Here is an 18,808-nt window from a genome sequence, read left to right as displayed (position 1 = left end):
CTTTCGATACCATCGACCATGGTATCCTGTTGCACCGGCTGGAGGGGCTGGGAGTCAGGGGCACCGTGTTACGGTGGTTTGGCTCCTACCTCACTGACCGGACGCAACGTGTGTTGGCAGGGGAGCAGAGATCGACCCGGAGGCCTCTCACATGTGGAGTGCCACGGGGTTCGGTACTCTCGCCTCTCCTGTTCAACACATACATGAAACCGCTGGGCGAGATCATCCGTGGTTTTGGGGTGGGATATCATCTGTATGCTGATGACACTCAGCTATACATCTCCACCCCAAACCACCCCAATGAGGCCATCGAAGTGATGTCCCGGTGTTTGGAGGCCGTACGGATCTGGATGGATGGCAACCGACTGAAACTCAACCCTTCCAAGACGGAGTGGCTGTGGCTTCCGGCGCCCCGGTTCAACCAGGTGTGTCCTTCTCTGGCCATTGGGGGCGTGCAACTAGCCCCTATGGAACAGGTGCGCAATTTGGGCGTCCTCCTGGATGCCCGGCTGTCCATGGATGACCATGTAACAGCCGTGGCAAGGGGGGCGTTCCATCAGGTTCGCCTGATGCGCCAATTGCGCCCCTTATTGGACCGGGATGCCCTACGCACAGTCACCCATGCGCTGGTGACGTCTCGCCTGGACTACTGCAATGCTCTCTACATGGGGCTTCCTTTGAGATGCACTCGGAGACTACAGTTGGTCCAGAACGCGGCCGCGCGGGTGATTATGGGGAGGACTAGATTCTCCCCTGTAACACCTCTCCTGCGCGAGCTGCACTGGCTTCCTGTGGTCTTCCGAGTGCGTTTCAAGGTCTTGATTATGATCTTTAAAGCGCTCCATGGCACAGGGCCTAGTTACATGCAGGATCGCATCCTGCCCCACACATCCCTACGACCAATCCGCTCTCACAGAGAGGGACTTCTCCGGGTGCCGACCGCCAAACAGTGTCGGGGGGCGACACCCAGGAGCAGAGCCTTCTCTGTGATGGGCCCAGCCCTGTGGAATGACCTCCCCCGGGACATCAGGATGACTTCCGATCTCCGCTCCTTCCGTGTACAACTGAAAACCCACCTCTTCCAACTATCTGGCCTGGCTCAACCGTAATTTCCTCGTACTCCTCCTGACTGTCTGTTTTTAATCATTTTGAATTGGATTGTACATGGGGTATTGTAACTAGGGTTTTTAATGGTTTTTAACTGTCTATGTATTGTATCTGTCAACCTCCTCCGAACATGTGTGTCCTTGTACTTATGTGTGTCGTGGATTTATGTAAATGTTATATGTTTTTACTCCATTGTACGCCGCCCCGAGTCCTTTTCGGAAAGGGAGCGGCTAATAAATTTAAATTATTATTATTATTATTATTATGGTTGTCCCAAAGATGCTTCCCCCCCCCCCCAAGAGGCAACTGGATTTTCTTTGGATGAGAGACATTTTGTTTCTCATCCAAGCCTTCTTCAGCTCTGACTGGATGGTGGGGAATGGAAGGATTTATATTCCTTGCAAACATTTGCATCCTTTATGAGGGTCTTTGATACACTTGGAGGTTAATCTGTGTCCTCAGGGTCACATGAGTAGTGTAAATGTTTCTTTTAGTCTGCAATTCCCCCCCCCCCCCCCTGTAAATCCATTCCTACTTGCACACCATTCAAAGGGTGTTCATCCCAAATTGTATGGCTAAAGGTCTGTAGAGATTCTCAGTCATCTAGGTCATGGTTGTCCCAAAGGTGCTTATTCTGGAAGCAACTGGACTTTGTTTTTTTCTTTGAAGATATTTCACTTCTCATCCAAGAAGCTGAAGAAGCTTCTTGGATGTGAAGTGAAGTGAAACGTCTTAAAAAACAACAACCCAGAAGTCTAGTTGCCTCCAGAATAAGCACCTTGGGATGCTCTGCAGTTGATCTTTGCAGGTGGTGGAAACAACAGGGCTGTTTGGTAGCTCCTCTTGCTTCTCTTATCTCTGCCTTTTTCTCCAAAGTTGGGAAAGCAAATGTCAGCTATCCCAAAGGTGCTTTTTCAAGAGGCAAGAAGCTTCTTCAGTCTTCAAAGAAAAACAAGCCTAGTTGCCTCTTGAGTAAGCATCTTTGGGGCAACCATGACTTGGATGACTGAGAATCTTCAACTAATTCATATTCGTGACCATTGCTGTGTCCCAAGGTCACATGATCACCTTTTGCAATGTTCTGACAAGCAAAGTGCCAGATTCGCTTAACAACGGGTTACTAAGTTATCAACTGCAGGGATTGACTTAACAATGAGGCAAGAAAGGTCCTAAAATGGGGCAAAGCTCACTTAACAAATGTCTCACTTAGCAACAGAAATTTTGGGCTCAATTGGGGTCGTACGTTGAAACTACAACCTGCATGGGAAAGCCGAGGATACCCTTGAACGATGGGCAGGAGGTGACATGGCGAGAAAATCTGCAAGAAAGATTTCTTGTCTGAAAGAAGAGCTGGATGTGGCCGCTTTGAAGGAATGAATTGAAAGTAATCAAGGAGAAAACCCATATAGAACTAAGGAGAAATTTCCAGATAATTAGAACTATTAATCAAAGGAAGGACTTGCTTTTAGAAGTTGTGGTGTTCCATCATTGGAGATTTTTAAGAAAAGACTGGACAGCCACATGTCTGAAATGGTATAGGGTCTCCTGCTTGAGCAAGGAGTTGGACTAGAAAGCCTCCAGGGTCCCTTCCAACTCAAGTTATTTAGTTATTTATTGAGGTCATCAGTCAACGGTCAAAAGAACACCCTCTTCTGTTCTTCCCTGTATTGGAAAAAAACAAGCAGCAGAGGAACACACCAGGCTGACAATCATTTCTGAAGGACTTCATCCTGCCCTCTTCCTAGAAAACAGAGACAGATATTTCTCTGTAAATGTAATATACAAAAGGTGGCATAGGGCCACCAGGTCAGGTACTTTTAAAATACAGCAGGTATTGTAAATTGGAGAGAAAACGAGAATGGTCTCTGTTTAAGAACTTTTGAGCATTTAGTCTGCTTAACACACTGAAATTATTCAAAGCAAAATGGGAGCACCAGAACAGACATTTCCACCAAACCAATCAAGATTCAGTCAAATCAAGAGATGGTTAAACATAAAAGTATCCCAAATCCTCTAGTAAGCAGGATAAAATTCCCTATTCCCAATGTTTAGCAAATGTGGAATCTCCATTTTCATAGTTCAATTAAATCCCTTCCCTGCCAATTTTTCCTGCTTTTTCCAAACAATAATTCCTTAAAAAACAAATCAAGAAAGGTATGGAGTAGGTCAGGGAGGGAATAAACCAATTTGGAGTGGTTATGTGGAATAAATTTGCTCACATGGAAACACTAGCCAGTGTGCCTTTGAGCCTCTCTGTTTTTTGTCTAGAAATGGTGAGCATAGTTAAATAAGCATGAAGAGCTTATTTCACTTATTAGCAGATTCTTAAACCGTGGCAGTAAAAGTACTCAGAAAGCTAGATGTTTTCTTAAAGAAATGGCACTATGTGTCAGCTATCTGTATTTTCTAGAGGGTAACTGGTTCTCTTTGGTCTAGGTGACAAATTCCTTTAAGAGCATAACATCTTTCCTTTTTTATTTGGTGCAGCAAAGAATGAGTGGTTGAAATTTAATCTAATGTTCTTTATTATATAGCATTTACAGAGTTCATGCAGTCACTGATATACAGATTTACTTTAAAGCATCAGAATGTGTGTGTGTGTGTGTGTTTTTGTATGTATGTAAGATATATGGACAATACAATATAGGATAATATATTAAGACAAGACCATAATAAAATCACCATAATATGAAGCCATAGAATTACAATAAGATGGATGTTATAACTTGATATCTAAAGAAACTAATCATTACCGTATTTTTCGCCCTATAAGATGCACTTTTTTACTCCAAAAGAGGGTGAAAATCTGGGTGCGTCTTATAGGCCAAATGTAGCCACCTGGGCAGTGGTGGGTTTCTGCCGGTTGGTCAATGAACCCGGAAGCTCCGCCCCTGTCACTCACTCGCAAGTCCTTGGTGTTTTTTTTGCATCGGGGCTTGCTGCAAGAGAGAGGGAGCAAAGACCTTTTCTCTCTCTCCAACGTTCTTTCTTTCTCTTTCTATCTTTGTCTCTCTCTCTCCCTTCCTTCCTTTCTCTCTTACTCTTTCTTTCTCACTCCCCACCTCTCACACACACATACGTACCTTCCAGTTGGCAAAAATTTCTGTTTTGCCAGCTGGGAGGCTGGCAAAGAAGCCTCATTTTCCCTGCCGCCCGTGGCACTTCACTTGCTGCAACTCGGACAATGGGGAGGTGGGAGTAGTGCTGTCCGGGTTGCAGCAAGAAGGATCGGCTGCGGGAGTCCGGCAGAGCAGCGTGCGGAGCCGCGCGGAGCCCCGGGGAGACGGGCTCTGCGCGCTGCTCTGCCGGGCTGCCGATCATCCGCTGACCCCTAAAGAAGGATCAGCTGCGGGAATCCGGCAGAGCAGCGTGCGGAGCCGCGCGGAGCCCCGGGGAGACGGGCTCTGCGCGCTGCCGATCATCCGCTGACCCCTAAAGAAGAAGAATCGGCTGCGGGAGTCCGGCAGAGCAGCGCGCGGAGCCCGTCTCCCCGGGGCTCCGCGCAGCTCCGCACGCTGCTCTGCCGGACTCCCACAGCCGATCCTTCTTCTTGCTGCAACCCGGACAGCGCTACTCCCACCTCCCCATTGTCCGAGTTGCAGCAAGTGAAGTGCCACGGGCGGCAGGGAAAACGAGGCTTTTTTGCCAGCCTCCCAGCTGGCAAAACAGAAATTTTTGCCAACTGGAAGGTACGTATGTGTGTGTGAGAGGGGGGGGGGGAGAGTGAGAAAGAAAGAGTAAGAGAGAAAGGAAGGAAGGGAGAGAGAGAGACAAAGATAGAAAGAGAAAGAAAGAACGTTGGAGAGAGAGAGACACAAGAAAGGAAGGAAGGAAAGGAAGGAAGGAAGGAAGGAAGGAAGGAAGGAAGGAAGGAAGGAAGGAAGGAAGGAAAGAAAGAAAGAAAGAGACACACAAGAAATGAAGAAGGAAGGAAGGAAGGAAGAAAAAGAAAGAAAGAAAGAAAAAGGAAGAGAACTTATGATCACAATTGAGCCCAAAGTTTTGGTTGCTAAGCAAGAGCATTGTTAAATGAGTTTCATGAGTTTTTACAATCTCCTTTCCAGCAGCATTCACTCAAACCAGATGCATATGAGGGGGTTACGAGACCACCAGATGAAATATGGGGGTTAGAGAGCACCAGATGAGATATGAGGGGTTATGAGACCACTAGATGAAATATGGCTGGATAAGAGAGCACCAGATGAAATATAAGTGGGGAGGGGAAATGAAGAACATATTGGTAATATTGACAGTTCTTTCATTTCTGGATTTCTTGCTGTTTCTTGCTCTGACTGTTAATGAGAGTAAAGATAGTTCTTAATATGTTACAGTTGACATAAAATTGTTCTTAAACTGCTGTTAACTTTATACAGTTGATATAAAATATTTTACTATAGTATTTGGTTCATAATCTTTTTTGTCTAGATTTTCCTCCTTTAAAATTGGGTGCGTCTTATATTCCGGAGCATCCTATAGGGCGAAAAATACGGTAATTGCTTCTGGTGTGTGGCTCTGGTGAAATCACCCCAAGTGCTTTAAAAGTGGATGTAATTAATTCATCTGTTAAGAACAATATAGCAAGGAATAGAAAGGCCTAACTGTGTTGTTTAATATCAATTGGTATGACTTTCAGAGATCCTGAACTATTTTTCCACATCCAAAATGTGTGAGATCTATGATGGTCTTTATGAGACAATCCGAACTTGATAAAAGTAACCAAGCATTTCAATAAATAAAATAACATAATAATAAAATAAATTTATTTACATTGTTTTTATTACAAATATCTGCTCTCTCATCTTTGCTTCTCCAATATTTTCCCCACTGTATTTTTAAGTGTCCATCATGGTGCTTGTATTTTTGTCAGGCTTTTCCTCCTCCATGATAGCAGCACCCAGAGTTTGTAAGTCATCCAACACAGCAAATAGGGATTCTGTGAAAAGAAATTTTTTTTAAGGATATGATGTCATAGAGGCAGGAAGTATTCAACAAAATCCTGGACCGGACATCCTTAAGCTAGAAGAAAAAGTAACACAAAAATGTAGAAAAGATTCTGAAGATTTACAAATAAGCTATCAATAAGAATTGCAAAGGATTACACGAAATCTATACCTTTAGATAGAGGACTAGTTCCTGTCTTTCCAATTGACTTAGCTGGGACTGCTGACTGCCGATTCTTTCGATACTGGGCTAATAGCCCTTCTTGCCTCAAGGTGGCCTGTAAGAGGAAGGAAGTAATTTTAATGAAAAGCCAGCAATGGGGTAAACAATTCCCCCTTACTGCTTGAACATACCATTAACACGTTTTTGTCCCTCTCAAGCTCTTTCAGACGTCCTTCCAGACGGGCCATTTCCTGTTGTGTTGCAGACTCCTGAATTGTTGCCAGTTCCTCACTCCTTGCTTTGTCTCTGGCTGTCTGCCGCTCAGCTTGCCGTAGGGCAACCACTAAGGATGTAAGCACATTTAAAGGCTTCATGTTGCTGAGAGTGAGGAACACAAGCCTCTTGCCACTAGATACTCGACTGCCCTAAGGTCAAGTCAACCGATGCAGGCCATCTACTGTGAATGGCAGCATCTCTCTGGACGTTCAGATAAAGGTAATTCCAGGCTAAGCATAAGAGTTCTGGGTAGAATGGGTTTCCCCCCTGAATTGCAATCTGCCGTCCAGTCCCTTGATAGTGAGACAGGTAGCATGTAAATTTAATAAATAAGCAAGGACCTGAGTAGTCCATTTTGCAACCTTAACTGTAGCTCAGCCTTGTGTAAAAATCTTCTGTTATCCCTTTACCACAAAATACTTTTTAAAATATTTCTGCCACAGATAAAACATCTTCAGCCTTCTTCCATTGACAACAGTGTGACAACTCTTACCTGCTTTGGCGTGTTCTCTCCGTGCTGTATTAAGTGCTTTTTCCATTTCTGAGAGATCCTTCCGCAGTTGCGTTTCAACTTCTGTTACTTTTTCCTGCAGGGCTGAGGAAAAAACGGCATTGACCTTAAATAAATGCTTCTCATTACTGTGTGTAACTCCTGTTTTTCTAAGCTTTTTTTTTTTTAATTTTTAATTTTAAACATAAACACATCAACAAAAACAAACACATTACTTAAAACAACACAGGAACTAAAGATTCTGTCATACAGCAGTTCCATATCGGTGTATCTTTACAATTAGTATCTTCCCTTCTATATGTTTATCTCTTACATTCGTGGTCCCCTTAGTCATTACTCACTTTTATGTACAATTCCATACTTATTTATACTTAGCTGTTTATATCATAATATCGTCTTTACTATCATTTAGACTGTACATTAGACTATCATTACATCTTAACATGTCTTTACTATCTCCTGTCTTATCACTATGTCCTAATGTTCTACTACATCGTTATTTTACATTTCCCTGTTTCTTATTTCTGTCACTTAACCATTTATACCATTTTTTTCCAAATTAAATAGTATTCTGATTCCTCCTTTCCTTGTATTTCCTTCGTCTATTTGTCCTTCTCCATGCATTCCAAGATCTTATCACCTTCTCTTCCTTTGGTACTACATTATTTTGTAGTATACCGTATTTTGGGTATATGTTATTCTGGCTGCAGTTATATGTAGGATTTGATACAGTGTTTCTCTGCTATGCTTTTTTGTGGCTATACCTAATAAAAACCTTCCAGTGTATATGATCCCCCGTTATTTCTTCGAATCACTTTTTAATTTTGGTCCAGTATTTTTTCACCATCTCACATGTCCACCATGTATGGCAATAAAGCCCATTTAATTTTTTACACTTCCAACACATCGGTGATATGTTTGGAATCATCTTTGCAAGCCTCCCAGGAGGTAAATGCCATCTATAAAACATCTTGTACTGGTTTTCCTTGTATGCAGCCAACATGGTCAGTTTCAAATTTATTTCCCAAAGTTTTTCCCATTTTTCCAACTCTATTTTATACCCAAAGTTTTTTGCCTACCTTATCATTGTATTTTTGACGATTTTGTCCTCCATTTTATATCTCAGCAAGAATTTGTATATTTTCCTAATCAGTTTTTTCTCTGTGCTTTGTAGTATTTTATTTAATTCAAGTTGCTCCAATTGAAATTCATATGTTTTGATATCACTGTTACATCTGGATTGGAGTTGTATGTATGTGAGCCAATCAATGTTTACTCCCTGCCTTTTTAATTCTTGTATGGTTTTCAAATTCCCTTGACCTTTTATTAAATCTTTATATCTCAGTAGTTTATCTATAAAATTTGGGTGTTTCGATGCTTCTATTGTGGATAGCCAATTTGATATTTTAATATAATGGGTTTTCTTTATTTTTTGCCAAATCTGTAGCAACAGTCCTGATTAGATGCCTTTGAAAATATTTTTGTGATGTTTTTTTCATCCCAAATGAATACATGCCGTCCTACCTGAAGATCGTGTCCTTCTAATGTCAAGATTCTCTTATTTTTTAACTCTATCTACCCCTTGGCCCATGTTAATGCTGCTGCCTGGTAATACAGTTCCCAGTCTGGGATTGCTAAACCTCCTTTTTCTTTACTGTCATTTTTCTAAGCTTAATACCCTGGATTCCATGTGATTTCTGCTATTGGTTAATGCTCCTTTCTCATTTGACCATTGCCACCGCCAACTCTCCATACTGAAATGCAACAACCAAATTGAAACAGAGATCTTTTCATTATGCATAATTGCTCATCAGGTTCATTAATTATACCCACCCCTATCCATCACTCATAGATCATAAGCCTCCAAACTCGATTAAATAATTTTTAGATTTTAACTAGGAAGATTTGGGAGATTTTGTATATACCCCATGAGGATTCCAGCAATGAGTGGCCCATCTAGTATTAAACTGTTGAGGCACCAGTTATATGAATATATCGATAGCCATTTTGTTGTTATATTATTAATGATAATATTTGAGAATATTACTGCATCTGGGAAATTGGAATGAAATGACTTTGGAAGTTCTACAATCTGATCACATTCTGTCGGCCTGAAAAATTTACTTAACCGTCTCAGAAGGAATAATAGCAGGGAAAAAACCCCAAGTGTTCATTAAGGGGGATATTAAATAGATGGGAACCTTTTTTAAAAAAAACCTTCGTATCTCAGGTGCATCTTCAACCCAGCTTTTCTCATTAAGCTAAAAAAACCAAACACCCACAATTATTGTTCACACTCAGGAAAGAACGGGCTGATCCAATATTTTAGAAAGGTCTAAGTCTCTGATACATCACAGAAAATTCAGTTTACAGATAATATACCTGAGATATAAGGCAAATCTTAACACAGAGCTGTAGCTTTCTATGTGTTTTTGGTGTTACAATAGGATTCCTGCCACCACAGGAATTTCTAATTGTTTCTACTCATCATAATAGAGAAAAAATGAACCTTCTAATGCAAGAGCTTATTTTATTTATCTCCAGAAATAAATTCTTCCCACCTCTGAAGAACTTAACGTACCTCTCTCATACTCTCCTCTTAATTGTCCCACCTCCTGTCGCAAACTATCTGCAGCTCCGGCATTCCTCTGGAGCTCACGGTTGGTTGTTTCCAGTTGCTTTTCTGTAGCCTCCAACTGTTGCCTCAGTTCCCGTTCTACCGCTGTCTTTGCCTCTAGTGTCTCCTCCAGGCTCTGCAATGTTCCCCTCATTTTGCTCAGATCAGTCTCCACTGTTTGGGAGAAGAAGAGAGAAAATAAATGATTAAATTGAGGAGACAGCAGACCAATATTTCTATAGATCCCTTCCCCAGAACTTGGAAAAAAGCTGCTCAATTCAGCCTTAAAAACAGGGAAGCATCAGTGAACAAAAACAGCCTCCTTCCCGCATTATTTCAGATTCCAGCTGTGGACACAGATTAATTTTCTTCCACGTGAAGGATTTCCTGTATCTCTGGGTGATGGCGAGGCTAAATCTTGACCATTTTCTAAAATTTTGGTTTATGTGGAATATCCTGCCAGCCTGCACCCACTGTCTGAAATATGACAGTAGCAAAATCACCTCTCTCTCTTGCTTCAGCCACCTTCTTCTCTATCAGTTGAGCCCCATGTTTAAGCTCTGCAGAGAGTCGGTCTCGTTCTTCATGCAACTTGTGTAACTCAGCTTGTAGATCTTCATACGATGGCTGAATCCTGGAAAGAAAGGGCAAGCAGAAGCCATAACTGCTTCTGAATCATAGTTGGGGCTTTCTCTTTTCACCTTGTCAAAGTATATATTGTGACTTAACTGCACCGGCACTTAGAAGTTCTGATTTCTAGTTCTACCTCCAAATACAGGTAATCCTCGACTTACAACAGTTCATTTAGTGACTGTTCGGAGTTACAACAGCACCGTAAAAAAAGTGACTTTTGACTGTTTTCCTCACTTACGACTGTTACAGCATTCCCATGGTCACATGATCAAAATTCAGAGGCTTGGCAACTGACTCATACTTATCACGGTTGCAGTGTCCTGGGGCCATGTGATCCCCTTTTAAGGCCTTCTGACAAGCAAAATCAACGGGCAAGACAGATTCGCTTCACAACCATGTGATTTCACTTTAACAATGATTCACTTAACAACTGTGGAAAGAAGGGTCGCAAAATGGGGCTAAGCTCACTTAACAAATGTCTCACTTAGCAATAGAAATTTTAAGCTCCATTGTGGTCGTAACTGGAGGACTACCTGCACTCAAAATATCGGAGGCATTCGTTCCAGCTTTTCTCTCTGTGATATAATTCACCATCACGGATGGGGTTTTGAGATTTCGCCATGTTTATGTCTTACTTAATCTGTAAATGGATCTGGATGAAAAATCAACAGATGGGGGCTTTTAGCCACTTTTTTGCATACGAGAGGGAAGGTCTGGAGAAGTTTTAAAAGTTACAAAATGTCACCCCATTTTAGAGCTGTATGAGGGCACAAATGGGTGCTGGGGCCCATAGGCAGTCTAACACAAGGATGGGCTATCTGCAGAAAAGTATAGCACTTGGTTGGAACTCAAAGCATTTTAGCCACGTATGTGCTGAATAATCATAAGGAGTAATTTATCAGCCTCAAGATCCATACATAATGCCCCACTCAGAATAATCTGTAATATGTAAATAAGTGGAGAAATTAATTGGCACTGGCCCTTCAAATAAACATACAGAATTATCAAGAGCTTAACTAAAACCTGCCTTTTACAGTAGTTATTTATGGACGCTTGAATTTTGAACTTACTCTTGGTCTGTCCCTGCAACGTGTTTTTCTTCTTGCTGTAGTTTTGCCAGTGCTATTTTCCGACATACCAGCCCTAGAACACAAAATAGAAACTGAACTGAAAAAAATGAACTCCTAAACCGAGATGTGTGTAAGTGTATAATTGCAGCGTGGGAAGGAGCGTAGCGTATGAAATATAAAGGCTGTTTGAATGAATGCAGAAATACCAGAGTTCAGGAAGCCATCTCATACAGAACTATATTTAATAAAAACAAAATTATCCCTCACTCCTGAATACGCAAAAGTCTGAAAGACTTATTTTTCCTTGAAGATGAAAAGGAACAACAGTGTGTGATCACTTCAATGACAATAAGCCCAATCCTCCACAAAAGAAATACCCCCAATAAGGGGGCAACATTTATTTATTTAGCATATGGCAGTGATGGTGAACCTTTTTCGCCTCGGGTGCCAAAAGGCTATCGCGCGCACTCGCATTCCTCCATAATTTAATACCCTCCCCCGCTGCCCATGCATGTGCACATGGCTTTCTTGGAGCCTGGGGAGGGTGAAAACAGCCCCCCCAAGCCAAAAACGGCCCGTTTTCTGACTAGGTCCGTTTTTCACCTTCCCCAGGCTCCAGCAGCTTTCTAGGAGCCTGGGGAGGGCGAAAACGGCCTTCCCTGTCACCCGGAGGCTGGAAACAGCCCGGTTTTCTGACTTCTGGGTTGTCTATTGGGCCGTTTTTCTCCCTCCGGAGGCTTCAGGAGGCTTCCCTGCAGCCTCTGGAGGGCAAAAAATGGCCCAATGCACAAATTTGGGAACTAACTTCCGGATTGCCCATTGGGCCATTTTTCTCCTTCTGGAGGCTTCAGGAGGCTTCCCTGAAGCCTCCGAAAGGCAGGAAAATGGCCAAACATGCAAAACGGAAGTTCGGTAATGAATTGTTTCCTGCAAAAGCCCCCTCCCCGTTCACTCCTCTTTTGTTTCCTACGGGAGGGACCAATCGCCTCCAAGTGTGGCTTTACTCCTAAGTCGACCCTCCTTTCTTAGTTGTTCTTGTCTTCTGGCAGCTCTGCACATGCGCACTCTGGCAACAGGCTCCAGTTGTTCTTCTGCCTCACTGCTATCTAACTGCCTCTCTACTTCCAACACAGAACCCTCGTCTAAATTTTCCTCAACCCCCAGAACTGGCCCATGTTCCTCCCCAACCTCCTCACTGCCCGACTCTGCTGCCAGCTTCACAACACTTACAAACAACTCATGGCCAGAGGTTGGGGGGCCCTTGTCTAGGCCATCTAACCACTGAGGTGCAAAAAAAAAAACCTCCCAAAAAAAAAAAGGCCCCACAAAATAAGCACTATAAGTTGATCACAGTAATCAAGTTTTGTTTCACGTTATCCATCCATCCATCCATCCTCCCAACTCACCAAAGGCAAGTCTGGTATTAGGATAAGAAGTGGTGGGCAAGCAGCTGTAATGGTTTTAGAGAAGGGAAAGATTTCTGGCATACCACAAGTTCATCATTTGTTTAATACCAGTTTCATATCATGGCTTCCATTAGCTTAATGAAGAGGGTCATATTTCTATTTGCATTTATTTCACACCATTGTTAAGGTGTAGTCCACCAAACTATTGTAGAAATCTTTAACTTTCACAATGCACCATAACTATTTCTTACTTTTGTCCTTGTTTGTTTTTTTAAATTTCATTATCTTATTTTTTTTCTTCCTTGTTGTTATTTTAGAACACATCACAATTTTTTAAATTTTTTTTACAATTTACAAGTGCTATATTATTACTACCGAGCGTAGTTACATTGCAGCAGGATACACATATATTTATACATATTTATGTGTGCAAGTCAAACTTGACTTTGGGTAATTGCAAGGATAAGCCCATGCAATGTTCTAGGCTACATTTTTGGAAGAGGCTTGCCACTGCCTTCTTTCTATGTGCTGAGAGGAAATGAGTGATCCAAAATAACCAATAAAGGTAAGACTAGAACTCAGGTTTCTCTGCTCTTTAATGACTTTACCAGACCGGACAGCAAAAAGAAATGTTTAATATTAAGATTGTCTATGCATACTGGAATCCAAATTAATATTTTTGCCTCAGCACAGTAAAATGAATGAGAGCCCACCAACTTACTTGATAATTGGACCGACTGTTTAAATATTCATGCTTACGATGCTTTTTATAATACCCCACTGAAATCAGCTTTAAAGTTTTATCTCATGCCCTGCACTCTGTTGTGAGAGAAGCCCTGAACTTCTCTGTGAAACATGTTGCAATATTTGGTATTATTGTAACAAAACAAAGCCCAGAGGGAATTTCCTTTATTTGAATTAGTATTTGCAATAAGCCAAGAGAAATGTTTAGAATTTCCATCTCAGTGCCTTCAACAGACAATAGCGGCAAATTTCTAAAAATAACACCCACCAGAAGGGCAGGAAGCTTACTTGAAAACAGTAATTCAAAACAAATGTTTTGTAAAACCACAGCTGAATTGCTTTTTCTTGTTGTATGGGAAGTAACATACAGGTAGTTCTCGACTTTCAACAGTTCATTTAGTGGCCGTTCAAGGTTACAAGGGCACTGGGGAAAAAAAGGGACTTATGACCATTTTTCACACTTACAATCGTTGTAGCATCCCCATGGTCATGTGATCAAAAATTGGACGCTTGGCAACTAGCTCATATTTATGACCGTCGTAGTGTCCTGGGGTCCCCTTTTGTAACTTTCTGAAGAGCAAAGTCAATGTGGAATCCAGATTCACTTAACAACTGTGTTACCAACTTAACAACTGCAATGATTCACTTAACCACTGTGGAAAGATAAGTCGCAAAATGGGGAGAACTCCCTTAAATAATGTTTCACTCAGCCACATAAATTTTGGGCTCAATTGTGGTCGTAACCCAATTGACTTACCTGTAATGGTTTAATGGTATAAAGCAAGGGTGGGAAACCATGGCCCTTTTAGGACAGGGGGATTTCAACTCCCAGAATTCTTGAGCCATTATATTATAGGAAGCCAGCAGGGCTGCCTCGAGAATTCTGGGAATTGAAGTCCACCAGTCATAAAAGGGCCATGGCTCCTCACCCCTGCTTTATACCATTACACCATTATATTCCTTCCTGTAATATAATGGCTCAGGAATTCTGGGAGTTGAAATCCACCAGTTATAAAAGGGTCATGGTTCCCCTTCCCTGGTATAAAAAATTAATTGAATCGCGATGGGCGGCTCTAGAAATTGAAAAAATAAATGGGGAAAAACATGCCAGACAAGATTACAGTGAAGATCAATAATGCCCAGATTGCTCCATAGCTTACCTTGGATGGTATCGACTCTCTTAGTTGCAAAACTGACCCTATTTCCCAGGCCCAGAAGCCGTGACAAAGCTGCCTTCCATCTCTCTTCTTGCCCCATTAGCTGTTGCTTCAGCCTAAAAAGCAATTGGTTTGAGTTTTAAAACTTTTCAAGTTTTAAGTTCTCTAATTTGGAAAGTAGAGGGTTTGTGATATATACCAAGGCTCTAAACCAGTATTATCTGTGATTAAAATCAATTAACTTTGGCAAAACAGAGCGTCTAATTACCTGGGAATGTATTGTAAAGAACAATCTAATTACTGATTTCCTAACCAGTTGTTCTTCTTCAGCAGGGAACAGATGTGGATGTATGGCAACGAATTCTTTTTACACTTTCATTTTATTTTAATGTTGCGAATTTTCTCTAGGATATATTCAGTGATTGAATTATTACAGGGTGCAGGAGCCGTCACACCAATGGTGACAATCATCCCGATGAGGAATTTGGGCCCTTCAAGACTTCAGGTTTTTACAACCTCCTAAAACTAAATGTGAATTTCCAGCTTAGCTGGCAATAAACAGAACATCCTATAGAGCAGTGATGGTGAACCCTTTTCAGCACCGAGTGCCCGTCTGGGCCGTGAACAGGAAGAGGAGCTGCCCAGGGAGCATGCGCATACCAGAAAATGAACTTCCACTTTCCGGCACAGTCTTCCGGTTATTGCTACACATGTACATGCACCGATCAGCTGGCCGGCGCACATGCTCATGCCGGATAACGGAAGACCAACTCTTCTGGTTTCTGGCACTGTCGCACGTACAAAGGCCAGCTGATTGTTGCATGTGCGTGCCCACCAGAAACCTGGAAGAGGAACAGGCGACGCAGCTCGTGCCAGGCGACATGGCTCCATGTGCTACTTTGGGCACACATGTGATTGGTTCGCCATCACGATTATAGATACTGGACCAATTCTGTCAGTACCTCAAAAAGGATATTGCAGAGCTGGAGAAGATGTAAAAAGAGCAAGCAAAAATCGTTGCTAGGATAGTCCTCACTTACCACCATTCTTTTGGTGACTGTTAGAAGTTACAACAGCCCTGAACAAAGTGACAGGACTAGTTTTGACATGGCCATTGCAGGATCCCCATCGTGCGTGTATTTATGACAGTTGCAGTGTCTCAGGGTCGTTTGATCCTCTTTTTTAACCTGACAAGCAAATTCAATGCAGAAGCCACATTCACTTAACCATCATGTTATTTAACAGATTAATAGAATTGGAAGGCATCTTGTAGGTCATCTAGTCCAACCCCCGCCCAAGCAGACCCTACACTATTTCTGACAGATGGCAGTCCAGTCTTTTCTTGAAAGCTTCCAGCAATGAAGCTCCCACAATTCCGAAGGCAAAGCTGTTCCATTGGTTGATTATTCTCACTGTCAGAAAATTTCATATTTCCAGGTTGAATCGCTCCTGGTTCAGTTTCCATCCATTATTCCTTGACTGGCCTTCAGGTGCTTTTGGAAAATAGCTTGACTCCCTCCTCTCTGTGCCAGCCCCTCAAATTTTGGAACACTGCAGAGATTCACTTAACAGTTGTGCCAAACAAGGTCATAAAGTGTGGCAAAACTCATTTAACAATTGTCTTGTTTAGCCAGAGTTTTGGACTCAATTATGGTTGTTAGTCAAGGACTATCATACTCCAATGAAAAACTACAATGATTAGTTTTTTAATGTGGATACGTGACTGAAGACATAAAATCATTCAAGATACAGAAAATGTAAGTTAGGAACACTTCCCTCTCGTAATTCTAGGTTTTTAAATAATCCACTGAAACTAAACGCAATTTTTTTCGCAACAAATAGTTAAATTGTGGAATGTGCTGCTGTCAATGTAGATTATTTTACTAACATGGATTATTTTTAAAAGACTGGACAAATTCATGAACAATTATGCTACTGATGCCATCTCCATACTTTAAATACCAGTTGTATGATGCAACAAGAGGAAAGGGCTAGGCCTTCCAGTCTGTGCTTGTAAATATTCCAGATATACTTGGCTGGTCAATATTGACACAGAAAACTAGAGTAGATGAGTCAGCTCCGTGATCCTAGATAGCTTTTCTTATAATTAAGAGGGGAGAGGACCAAAAAACAAAGGGAATAAAAATCACAACGGCACAAAGCAATATGTTGATTTAAAGCCAGAAATATTTTTGTTAGGTAAATTATCAGAAAAATAAGACACAGGGAATATATATTTAATACTACATGTCTTGACAGCAGCGAGAATTGTATTTGCACAGCATTGGAAAAATGAGGAAACTCCTACAGATGAAAAAATAATTTTAAAAATACTAGATTGTGCAGAAATAGATAGGTTAACATTAAAGATAAAGGATAAAGAAGATACAGAATATTTCTCAAAATGGGATTTCAATTATTAGATAATAGAGGTAGAAATTAGAAGTTGAAAGATTATTACTATGTATAAGTAAATATTATCACTATTATTATAAATAAGTAAAGTGATCCAGGCAATACAGTTTACTAAGCACTTATGTATATTAAAGAAAAATATGTATGTATGTATGTATGTATGTATGTATGTATGTATGTATGTATGTGTATTCTGTGGATTCTGCACTATTTGTTGTTCAACAAAATGTCTCACAAATGAAAGAGGCGCCACTGAAGACAGCTAATCTGTGATTAGATTTATATTGTGCCTTTCCTCTAGAATCTCAAGTGATTTATGCGAGGTCTCCTTTTTGTTATTTGCAATAACAAAAACAACTTATAAGGATAAAAGTGAGAGAGCGTGTGCAAGGCACTCTACAGCAGAGACAAATGTAGCTGAGAAAGCCAGCAAAACGTTACAGCTAGTCCTTGGCTTACAACCACAATCGAGGCCAAAATTCATGTCGCTGAGTGAGACAGACATTTCAGTGGATTTTGCCCCATTTTATGACTTTTCATGTCACTGTTGTTAAATGAATCATTGCAGCGGTTACATTAGCGACAGGTCATTAAGTGAATTTGGCTCCTCCGATTACTTTGCTTGTCAGGGGGCGGCAAATGGTGATGCCATGAACCCTGGGAGACTGCAATGGTCATAAATACAAGTCCATGGCCAAGTATCTGAATTTTGATCAAGTGACTATGGGGATGTTGCAATGGTCTTCCATGGGAAAATGGTCAAAAGTCACTTTTTCCAGTGCCATTGTAACATTGAAGCTCTTTCCACTCTGTGCATTTATATGGTTTCACTCCTGTGTGAACCCTTTTATGATCAGTAAGGTATCTTTTCCGAGGGAAACCCTTTCCACACTGCAGGCATTTATATGGTCTCCCTCCTGTGTGAATTCTTTTATGAGAATTAAGTTTCCCTAAATGAACCGTTGTAAGTCGAGGACTACCTGTACAAACTGACTCGGTATTTGATGAAAAAGCCCAGAATCCATCCATTCTTCCCCATTACCTGCTGACAAAGTCAGCCAATTCCCGAAGGGCTTTTTCACCAGCCTCTGCCCTCTGTTGAAAACCATGCATTTGTTCGTTGGAGCGCACCATCTCTGCTTGCAGAGTCTGTAAGAAAAGGAAGGTTCTTTGTTGAATAGGCCGGAAAATTAATTCTTGTGATCTCTTCGGAATATATACGGTAGAAACTCTTTAATGCTATTGCGAGGCCCTATTTTGGGGTTAAAGAACTATCTTTCTCATTCTAAGTTCCAATTTTAACTGTGTTTCTGGGTATGCCAGTGGAAACAGCTGTCTGATCAGGTTAAGGTCAGTATAAAACCAGGACCCGGATTGTTGAAGGCAATACGCTGACTCTGTAAACCGCTTAGAGGGGACTGTGAAGCACTGTGAAGTGGTCTATAAGTCTAAATACTATTGCTAGATGAATTCTATTTTTTTTTATTTACTTCCCATCTTTGGATGGCTACCAATAATTCCTAACACCTTCTCCCTAGGCAGATAGCAATAAAAGGTACACAGAGATTACCTCTTGGCACAGCCATTTCTTTATTCAGGGACTGCTATCATCTCTTTTGGTTGGGAAGAACATTAGAGGTGAAATTCTGAGGGGGAAAAATGGCCACCTCTCACGAGAATGCAGAAAGCACCAGGATGAGAAGCTGCATCTTCATTTTAGAATCTCTTTTTTTAAATGAAAGATCCAAAATGGTGCTGAGCCATCGATA

At 41.4% G+C, this 18,808-nt stretch overlaps 1 protein-coding gene across 3 annotated transcripts in view; it reads right to left on the bottom strand.

The window, feature by feature from the left end:
- Positions 1–5,845: 5,845 nt before the first annotated feature.
- CCHCR1 (coiled-coil alpha-helical rod protein 1) overlaps positions 5,846–18,808 on the bottom strand; it is a 29,614-nt gene continuing 16,651 nt past the window's right edge. For all 3 annotated transcript variants that reach the window (XM_081939925.1, XM_081939926.1, XM_081939927.1), the window contains exons 10-18: positions 18,082–18,188; positions 14,628–14,740; positions 11,318–11,390; positions 10,118–10,248; positions 9,579–9,788; positions 6,980–7,081; positions 6,402–6,553; positions 6,220–6,325; positions 5,846–6,040 (exon numbers count right to left, since the gene is read on the bottom strand). In XM_081939925.1, the coding sequence (XP_081796051.1) occupies positions 5,940–6,040; positions 6,220–6,325; positions 6,402–6,553; positions 6,980–7,081; positions 9,579–9,788; positions 10,118–10,248; positions 11,318–11,390; positions 14,628–14,740; positions 18,082–18,188 (1,095 nt within the window). In that variant the 3' untranslated portion in view covers positions 5,846–5,939. The remainder of the gene's footprint in view (positions 6,041–6,219; positions 6,326–6,401; positions 6,554–6,979; positions 7,082–9,578; positions 9,789–10,117; positions 10,249–11,317; positions 11,391–14,627; positions 14,741–18,081; positions 18,189–18,808) is intronic.

This window comes from Natrix helvetica (assembly GCF_964273705.1).
Source record: "Natrix helvetica genome assembly, chromosome: 1".
In the NCBI taxonomy this organism is placed as follows: Eukaryota; Metazoa; Chordata; class Lepidosauria; order Squamata; family Natricidae; genus Natrix; species Natrix helvetica.
Note: the sequence above shows the minus strand (reverse complement) of the source record. Positions and strands in the feature narration are given on the sequence as shown.